Source organism: Pristiophorus japonicus, chromosome 12 (assembly GCF_044704955.1).
Source record: "Pristiophorus japonicus isolate sPriJap1 chromosome 12, sPriJap1.hap1, whole genome shotgun sequence".
NCBI classification, from domain to species: domain Eukaryota; kingdom Metazoa; phylum Chordata; class Chondrichthyes; family Pristiophoridae; genus Pristiophorus; species Pristiophorus japonicus.
The window spans coordinates 105469133-105479709 of record NC_091988.1 but is presented as its reverse complement, the minus strand read 5'-3'; the positions used below and the strand labels follow the sequence as shown (position 1 = coordinate 105479709).

General features: G+C 49.6%; 1 protein-coding gene across 1 annotated transcript in view; it reads right to left on the bottom strand.

Moving 5' to 3' along the window:
• Positions 1 to 830: 830 nt before the first annotated feature.
• LOC139277403 (rhodopsin) overlaps positions 831 to 10577 on the bottom strand; it is a 188955-nt gene continuing 179208 nt past the window's right edge. Inside the window, exons 4-5 of the mRNA XM_070895832.1 lie at positions 7590 to 7829; positions 831 to 959 (exon numbers count right to left, since the gene is read on the bottom strand). Of these exons, the coding sequence (XP_070751933.1) occupies positions 831 to 959; positions 7590 to 7829 (369 nt within the window). The remainder of the gene's footprint in view (positions 960 to 7589; positions 7830 to 10577) is intronic.

The following is a 10577-nucleotide window of genomic DNA, read 5'->3' as shown; positions in this document are numbered from 1 at the left end:
GCAGGAGTGTTGGAGGGTGGGGCTAACTCGGGTAGGTTTGGGTATTAAATGAGGGAACAGAAGACTGAGATTTAACACCAGTGGTGATGTGGGGAGGAGAGGGGGCACTTAGCTCCGGAGAAACAAGAGAAAAGACGCAGAGGGGTACTGACAGTAACATGGAGAGAATGCAAAGATTTGCACTGAGAGGGGAGTGATGAGAGCCCCGAGATTGTGACGGGTGAGGGAGGGGTTAGGGGAGGGCCCTCACCCTCTCAGATAACGGAGTGAGCGCAGCAAGTGTTGGAGACGGGCTTTATAGAGAGTTGGGGGACAGAATCGCTCCAAAGAGGAAAGGCAGTTCCTTGGGGCAGCTTCACATTGACATTGAGTGCAATCAAGACCAGGAAACAGACTATATGCAATCTGCTCTTTATTAACTTGTATTGGTTCTATAGTTGCTAGATCAGACCTGGGCAGGGAAGCTGCATTGCAGTGCAGACAATCGGAGGGGGTTTTAAACAGCATTCGTACGTTAAAAACAACAGGAAGTCCTAGAGACCTGGGCTGCCAACGTGTCTGTGTAATGTACAATATTCTCAGAACATGGCAGTTTGGGAGTCTTACTGTCGAACTCTTATGGTTTTATCACAAAGCTCACGATGGAATGCTTCACACTGTTCAAATATTCGCCACACAGTTGAAAAGTTCCACTATTTTATATTGCTTGGACTTGTTTTGGTTTGGAAATCTTGGGCCTTCAAACCTCAATGCAATCAGTTTGTCTGGAAGATGCAGCTTGCAGGCGCTGTGCTGGCCTGGGGCGTGGGTATCTCTGCCGAGCTGGGGTTTTATGCAGGGGCCACCTGGCTGGAGGAGACGGAGGAAGCCTCGGTCTTGCTGGCACTGGCCGATACGCTCTCGTCCTCTTCGAATGGGTTCTTGCCGCAGCACAGGGTGGTGATCATGCAGTTACGGAACTAGAAGAGAAAAGTGAAGGCAGAGAGTCACTGTCGGCTCGGGAATCATCAGAGGCAGTCCCTCGCAATCAAGGGAGACTTGCTTCCAATCTAAAAGTGAGCCCTTAGGTGGCTGAACAGTCCAATACAGGAATTACAGTCTCTGTCACAGGTGAGACAGATAGTCATTGAGGGAAGGGGTGGGTGGGTGGGGAGTCTGGTTTGCCGCACGCTCCTTCCGCTGCCTGCGCTTGTTTTCTGCATGCTCTCGGCGATGAGACTCGAGGTGCTCAGCGCCCTCCTGGATGCACTTCCTCCACTTATGGCGGTCTTTGGCCAGGGACTCCCAGGTGTCAGTGGGGATGTTGAACTTTATCAGGGAGGCTTTGAGGGTGTCCTTGAAACGTTTCTTCTGCCCACCTGGGGCTCGCTTGCTGTGTAGGAGTTCCGAGTAGAGCACTTGCTTTGGGAGTCCTGTGTCAGGCATGCCCAGTGGAGCTGATCAAGTGTGGTCAGTGCTTCGATGCTGGGGATGTTGGCCTGATTAAGGACATTAACGTTGGTGCGTCTGTCCTCCCAGGGGATTTGCAGGATCTTGTAGAGGTGTATGGCTAAAGACCCGAGTGTGACAGTCAGGCCCACACAGCTCAGAGTGGAGAGCCATTTACAATGGTCACAGCTCAGAGATTGGCTTGGACTTGGGTGAGGGTGAGTGTAAGGGGTGGTTAGTGAGACCGGGAGGGATGGGTGGAGGTACAAGGTAGGTTGGTGTGAGTAAGGATGTGCAGGAGTAGGGTGGGGAAGGCAGAGTGATGGGGATGTGATGAGTGGCACAGCAGGATAAGGTTGAGTGTGGCGTTGCAGTAACATTTCATGATCCACTGCAGCCTGGTCCTCCTGACCACATCCCTGCTTGTGCCCTCCTGTGTAATGTGCAACAGGCTGCGTTGATCTCCTGGGAAGGTCTCTTCCACCCATTGAAAGGGAAGAGAACCTTCCTGTGTGCTGTGACTCCCTCCATAAGCATATGGAAGGAATCATGGGAGAGCCTGGGTGCAGCCACGCCCTCTGTGCAGTGTTTGCAGCACCTCAACAAGGAAGAACACTGACAGCACAAACGTCAAAATAAATGTGCGCATGGTCCCTTTAAGGAAACCGGTTGATGGTGACATAATGAGACCTGGCAGGGAAACACACTGGGCAGGGCTTAACAAGCCCAATCAGGGGAAAGTCATTTCACAGAACAAGTTGGAGGCTGAGACCTGCCACAGCATCTCCCGTCATGGACACGCCAAGGTTGGGAAATCGCACGCGAGAGAGAGAGAGAGAGAGAGACAGACATAGAGACAGAGAGTGTGAGGGAGGGACTGAGAGTGTGAGAGACAGACAGACAGACTGAGAGGGAGACCGAGAGAGTGTGAGGGAGGGACTGAAAGAGAGGGAGACAGAGAGTGTGAGACACAGGCAGAGAGGGAGACAGAGTGTGAGGGAGGGACTGAGAGTGTGAGAGACTGAGAGACCGAAAGGGAGACAGAGAGAGTGTGAGGGAGGGACTGAAAGAGAGGGAGACTGAGAGTAACTGTGTAAGACTTGCCACCAGAGGGCGCAACTGTTGGAGGCCCAAGGGTCACCTGCACACCTCGTGCAAGGGAGTATAAAAAGTTATCTGCCATGCTGTTTAGGCACTCTGGAGTTGTATTAAAGAGACTAAGGTCACATCAGTTTTAGCTCACAGTACTCAGTCTTGTGGAGTGCTTCCATAATTAACAATTGGCGACGAGTAACAGATTACGAACTTTCACGCAGTCATGGCTGCCGTTGGTATTTTAGAGAGATTTGTAGAGGGTGATGATTGGGAAGCCTTCGTTGAGCGTCTCGACCAATACTTCGTGGCCAATGAGCTGGATGGGGACGATAAAACGATCAAGCGCAGGGCGATTCTCCTCACTGTGTGTGGGTCCACAATATACGGCCTCATCAAGAATCTGCTAGCACCTGAGAAACCAGCGGAGAAGACATATACAGAAATGTGTACGCTGGTTCGGAACCACCTCAAGCCGAAGGAGAGTCTTAATGGCCAGGTATCGCTGCTACATGCACCAATGCTCCGAGGGCCAGGACGTGGCGAGTTATGTCGCCGACCTGAGACGCCTTGCGGGAACTTGCGAATTTGCTGGATTTTTGGGGGAAATGCTGCGGGAATTTTTTGTGCTTAGCATCGGGCACAAGGTCATTCTTTGCAAGCTGCTGTCCGCCGAATCCTTAGACCTGAGCAAGGTCATCACTATAGCCCAAGCATTCATATCCATGAGCAATAATACCAGACAGATATCTTCCCAGCATCGAAGCTCACTGGCAAGTACTGTGCATAAAATAACATCGCTAGCAGGCCGAACTGCATATGTCAGGGCCTACATGTCTGCAGCTGCAAGACCTAGGATGACTCAGAGTCCGCCATCGGGCGTGAATGCAAATCCATTAGCACCATGTTGGCGCTGCGGGGGTAATCATCAAGCCCATCAATGTCGATTCAAGCACTACTTGTGCAAAGGCTGTGAAACAATGGGGCACCTCCAGCGAATGTGCAAGAGTGCTGCGACTCACCACGTGGCAGAGTCAGCAGAGGATGATCGGTCTGGTGCAGATCATGCAGAACAAACGAGAGGCAACTCAACCCGAGGAAGAAGTGTATGGGGTACACACCTTCACCACCTAACATGCTAAAAGTCAAATTGAACGGTATTCCGGTATCAATAGAGTTGGACATGGCATCGAGTCAGTCAATCATGAGCCAGAAGGCTTTTGAGAAACTGTGGGGCAACAAGGCACAAAGGCCCAAACTGAGCCCGAGTCAGACAAAGCTGCACACTTACACCAAAGAGCTCATACCAGTCATTGGCAGTGCGGCAGTTAAGGTATCGTACGATGGAGCTGTGCATGATTTATCACTGCAGATTGTACCAGGCGATGGCCCAACGCTATTCGGCAGAAGCTGGCTGGGAAAGATTCGATGGAACTGGGACAACATCAAAGCGCTGTCTTCAGTGGATGATGCCTCATGCGCCCAAGTGCTGAGCAAGTTTCTGTCGTTATTTGAACCAAGCAACGCCAAGGTGCAGATCCACCCAGTCCCCGATGCAAGGCCCGTTCATCACAAGGCTCAAGCAGTTCCATATATGAGGGAGAAAGTCGAGATCGAACTGGACAGACTTCAACTAGAGGGAATTATATCGCCAGTTGAGTTCAACGAGTGGGCCAATCTGATTGTTCCGGTGTTGAAAAGCGATGGCACGGTCAGAATCTGCGGAGACTACAAGATAACGATCAACCGAGTCTCGTTAAAAGACCAGTATCCGCTACCCAAGGCGGATGACCTGTTTGCAACGTTAGCGGGAAGGAAGTCGTTCACCATGTTGGACCTAACCTCCGCCTACATGACACAGGAGCTAGCTGAATCTTCAAAAAGATTGACGTGCATCAACATGCACAAAGGACTGTGCCCTTTTGCGATTCGCTTGGCTGCTGCCATCGTCCAGAGGAACATGGAGAGTCTGCTGAAATCGGTTCCGCGCACCGTTGTGTTTCAAGACGACATCCTGATCACCGGTCGTGATACCACTGAACACTTGCACAACCTGGATGAGGTTCTAAGTCGACTAGACAGAGTGGGACTCAGGCTGAAACACTCCAAGTGTGTTTTCCTGGCACCAGAGGTCGAATTTTGGGGGAGAAAGACTGCGACAGACGGCATCAGACCCATGGACTCGAAGACAGAAGCCATCAAGAATACACCCAGACCACAGAATGTGACAGAGCTGAGTTCGTTCCTGGGACTCCTCAACTATTTTGGTAACTTTCTACCCGGGTTGAGCACTTTGCTGGAACCGTTGCACATGTTGCTACGTAAGGGTGACGACTGGGTTTGGGTAAATCTCAAGGGACAGCCTTTGAGAAGGCCAGAAACCTACTTTTCTCGAATAAGTTACTTGCACTGTATGACCCGTGTAAACAATTAGTGCTAGCTTGTGATTCATCTTCGTACGGGGTCGGCTGTGTGTTACAGCAAACCAATGTATCGGGCAAACTTCAACCGGTTGCATATGCGTCTAAAAGTCTGTCTAAAAGCCTACAGTATGGTTGAGAAAGAGGCGTTAGCATATGTATATGGTGTTAAGAAAATGCACCAATACCTATTTGGACTTCGGTTTGAGCTTGAAACCGACCACAAACTACTCATTTCGCTGTTTTCAGAAAGCAAAGGTACAAACACCAATGCTTCGTCCCGTATCCAAAGATGGGCACTAACATTGTCCGCCGATGACTATGTTATCCACCATAGACCAGGCACGGAGAACTGTGCTGATGCCCTCAGTTGGCGACCATTGCCCACTACCGGGGTGGAAATGGCGCAGCCCGCAGACTTGCTTCTGGTCATGGATGCTTTTGAGAGCGAGGGGGTCACCCGTCACTGCTCGTCAGATCAGGACTTGGACCAGCCAGGATCCTGTACTATCACTTGTAAAAATTTGCATCCTCAATGGGAGCTGGTTGGCCGTTCCCAGGGAAATGCAAGATGACTGGATCAAGAAAGACTGGATCAACTGGGCTTGTATTCACTGGAGTTCAGAAGAATGAGAGGGGACCTCATAGAAACATTTAAAATTCTGACGGGGTTAGACAGGTTAGATGCAGGAAGAATGTTCCCAATGTTGGGGAAGTCCAGAACCAGAGGTCACAGTCTAAGGATAAGGGGTAAGCCATTTAGGACCGAGATGCGGAGGAACTTCTTCACCCAGAGAGTGGTGAACCTGTGGAATTCTCTACCACAGAAAGTTGTTGAGGCCAATTCACTAAATATATTCAAAAAGGAGTTAGATGAGGTCCTTACTACTAGGGGGATCAAGGGTTATGGCGAAAAAGCAGGAATGGGGTACTGAAGTTGAATGTTCAGCCATGAACTCATTGAATGGCGGTGCAGGCTAGAAGGGCCGAATGGCCTACTCCTGCACCTATTTTCTATGTTTCTATGTCTATGTTTCTATGAAATTAAGCCATTTCACCGACGCAAAGGTGAAATGTCCATTCAGTCGGATTGTCTCTTATCGGGTAATCGCGTGGTTTTGCCAAAAAAAGGCTGGGGAATGTTTATACGTGACCTACACAATACCCACCCAGGCATAATCATGATGAAGGCTATAGCCAGGTCGCATGTTTGGTGGCCTGGTATTGACTCGGACTTAGAGTCATGCGTACACCAGTGCAACACGTGCTCACAATTGAGCAATGCACCAAGGGAGGCTCCATTGAGTCTGTGGTCATGGCCCTCCAAACTGTGGTCCAGGATCCACGTAGATTTTGCTGGCCCCTTTCTCGAAAAGATGTTTTTAGTTGTAGTGGACGCTTACTCTAAATGGATTGAACATGTAATCATGTCATCCAGCACATCCACTGCCACCATTGAAAGCCTCCGAGCTATGTTCGCCACCCATGGCTTACCCGACGTCCTTGTCAGTGACAATGGACCGTGTTTCACCAGCTCGGAATTCAACGAGTTTATGACCTGCAATGGCATTAAGCATGTCAGGTCTGCCCCATTTAAGCCCGCATCTAACGGTCAAGCGGAACGGGTAGTCCAAACTATCAAGCAGAGCTTGAAACGTGTGATGGAAGGCTCCTTGTAGACCCAGTTATCTCGGGTTCTGCTCAGCTATCGGATGCGACCCCACTCACTCACTGGGGTTCCCCCGGCAGTACTGTTAATGAAAGAGCGCACTCAAAACCAGGCTCTCCCTAGTCCACCCGGTCTAAATGATCATGTGGAAACCCGGCGTCACCGGCAAAATATGTACCACGATTGTGCGGCTTTATCATGTGACATTGATGTTAACGACCCTGTGTTTGCCCTTGATTACGGTCATGGTCCTCAATAGGTCGCTGGCACTGTCTTGGCCAAGGAAAGGAATAGAGTGTTTATAGTCAAACTATTGAATTGACAAACGTGCAGAAAGCATTTGGATCAGACCAAACTGTAGTTCACCGACAACCAGGAACAACCTGAAGAGGACATCACCATCATCGATCCACCAACACACACCCAACCAGCAATTGACTTTGCTGTCAATCAAGAGGCTGAACCCACCATTCCCAACAGTCCTGTCAGACCAGCCGCGCCGCAGTGCAGCAATGGTCCGACCAACTCACCCATGCCAGAGTTTGAACTCAGACGATCAACCAGGGAGCGTAGGGCCCCGGATCGTCTCAACTTGTAAATCATTTGTTTCAAAGACTTTGGGGGGTGGGGGGGGGCGGGGAGTGATGTTATGTACGTAAACATTGTAACTGTGTAAGACTTGCCACCAGAGGGCACAACTGTTGGAGGCCCAAGGGTCACCTGCACACCTCGTGCAAGGGAGTATAAAAGGTTGTCTGCCATGCTGTTAAGGAACTCTGGAGTTGTATTAAAGAGACTAAGGTCACATCAGTTTTAGCTCACAGTACTCAGTCTTGTGGAGTTCTTCCATACTTAACAGAGAGTGTGAGAGACAGATAGAGAGAGTGGAAGACAGAGAGGGAATGTGAGGGAGAGACAAAGAGAGAGAGAGAGTATGAGACAGAGACTGAGAGAGAGGAAGACACACACTGGCCTCCTACCTGTTTGTTCATCAGGATGTAAATTAGAGGGTTATACAGAGCGGAGCTTTTGGAAAAGAAAGATGGGATGGTCATGAATATTGGCCCGAACTCGCTGCCTTGGTTGGTGAAGATGAAGACAGCCACTCCAGCATATGGCAGCCAACAGATGAGGAAGGCGATCACCATGATGACCACCATGCGGGTCACTTCCCTTTCGGCCCTCTGGGTGGATTCTGACTCCTGCTGCTGGGCTGCGGCCTATGGATGAGAAGCAGACAGGATGAGCCTGGGAGAATGAGCATAGTCTGCACAAGACGGACGGGCACTCTGATCTCACTCAGTGCAGAGCTCCACCACTTTACCCATTCACTGATCCATATTCTGGGGCGGTCCCAGCAATTGGAAAACCGCAAATGTAATGCAGCTATTTAAAAAAGGAGGCAGACAAAAAGCAGGAAACTATAAACCAGCTAGCCTAACATCTGTGGTTGGGAAAATGCTGGAGTCCATTATTAAGGAAGCAGTCGCGGGATATTTGGAAAAGCATAATTCAAGCATGGATTTATGAAAGGGAAATCATGTTTGACAAATTTGCTGGAGTTCTTTGAGGATGTAACGAGCAGGGTGGATAAGGGGGAATCAATGGATGTGATGTATTTGGATTTCCAGAAGGCATTCGATAAGGTGCCACATAAAAGGTTACTGCACAAGATAAAAGTTCACAGGGTTGGGGGTAATATATTAACATTAGAAAGATAGAAATATAGAAAATAGGAGCAGGAGTAGGCCATTCGGCCCTTTGAGTCTACACCGCCATTCATGGCCGATCCTCTATCTCAACACCATGGGCCCAAGTTTCGGCCTCAGTTGCTCCTGATTTTTTGGAGCAACTGGTGTAGAACGGAGTATCTTAGAAATTCAAATTCTCGGCATTTAGTTCTAGTCAGTTAGAACAGTTTCACTTTGGAACAGAATTTTTTTTTTCAAAAGGGGGCGTGTCCAGCCACTTACGCCTGTTTTCAAAGTTTCGGCAGTGAAAACTTACTCCATACTAACTTAGAATGGAGTAAGTGAAGATTTTTGTACGTTCGAAAAAACCTTGTCTACACTTTAGAAAATCAGGCGTAGGTTACAAATCAGGCATAGGGAATGGGGGGGGCGTTTAAAGGGAAGTTTACAAACATTAAACACTTCAGTTTGACAAATAAAGAGCCATCATCAATAATAAATGATAAATACATCAATAAATCAACCAATAAATCAATCAAAAAAATTTATAAAAAACAAAAATGTTTTAAAAAATGAATAAATAAAAATTTTTCTACTTACCGACTGCGTGGGGGGGGGGGAGAAGGAGAGAGGATGTAGGGAGGGAGGGGAAGGAGAGAGGATGTAGGGAGGGAGGGGAAGGAGAGAGGATGTAGGGAGGGAGGGGAAGAAGAGAGGATGTAGGGAGGGAGGGGAAGGAGAGAGGAGAGAGGGGAGGGAGGGAAGGAGAGAGGGGGAGGGAGGGAAGGAGAGAGGGAGGGAAGGAGAGGGGGGGAAGGAGAGAGAGGGGGGGAAGGGAGAGAAGGAGGCTGAACGGCCGGGCCCAAGACCTCGGGCTAGATTTACAGGTAGGTGGAGTCGGGTCTCGGGGGGGGGGGGGGCGGTCGCGGACGTCCGGGGGGGGGGGGGTGGGTGAGAGAGTCGCGGAGGTCCAGGGCCCCAGTGAGGCCATTCGGCCAGGTCTAGGGGCTGCGTGCTTCGGGCCCCTCCCACACAATTTTGGGCGCCTGGAGCTACTGCACATGTGCGCCCACTGCAGCGCGCATGTGCAGAGGTCCCGGCACTGTTTTCGGCGCAGGGACCTGGCTCCGCCCCCAACAGCTCGTGCTGCGCTGCGCCCGGCTGCAGAAGACCTGCAGGGAGCCGGAGAACCTGGAAGTTTTTTTTAGGCGTGAAAAACGGGCGTCCAGGTCGGGACTGCGCCGTTTTAGGCGCGTCCCGAAACTTGGGCCCCATATTCCTGCTTTTTCCCCATACCCCTTGATGTCTTTTGTTTCTAGAAATCTATCTATCTCCCTCTTAAATATATTCAGTGACTTGGCCTCCACAGCCTTCTGTGGTAGAGAATTCCAAAAGTTCACTACCCTCTGAGTGAAAACATTTCTCCTCATCTCGGTCCTAAATTTCCTAGCCCGTATCCTGAGACTGTGACCCCTTGTTCTAGACTTCCCAGCCCGGGGAAACATCTTCCCTGCATCCAGTCTGTCCAACCCCGTCAGAATTTTATATGTTTCAATGAGATCCCCTCTCATTCTTCTAAACTCTAGTGAATACAGGCCCAGTCGACCCAATCTCTCCTCATACGACAGTCCTGCCATCCCAGGAATCAGTCTGGTGAAACTTCCTCTCTGGCAAGTATATCCTTTCTTAGGTAAGGAGACCAAAACTGCACACAATACTCCAGGTGCGGTCTCACCAAGGCCCTGTATAACTGTAGTAAGACATCCTTGCTCCTGTACTCAAATCCTCTTGCAATGAAGGCCAACATACCATTTGCCATCCTAACTGCTTGCTGCACCTGCATGTTTGCTTTCAATGACTGGTGCACAAGGACACCCAGGTCCCTCTGTACATCGAAACTTCCCAAGCCATCACCATTTAAATAATATTTTGTCCTTATGTTTTTCCTACCAAAGTGGATAACTTCAAATTTATCCACATTATATTATGTCATGTATCTTACATTATTATATATAACTGTATCCTAACATGCTATACATGACTGTAATAAGATAAGACCTGTAACCACCAGCATACCTTACCACCAGGGGTGCACTTGCAAGAGACAGGTATATAAGGGCAGGTCTCAGGCAAGTGCAGCATTCCAGAGCTGTGAAATAAAGGTGCAGGTCCAGAGTGACCTTGACTTCACTACATGCCTCGTGTGAATCTGTACTGAGGGGACAGGACTTTACATACTGCATCTGCCGTGTGTTTGCCCACTCACTGAACCTATCT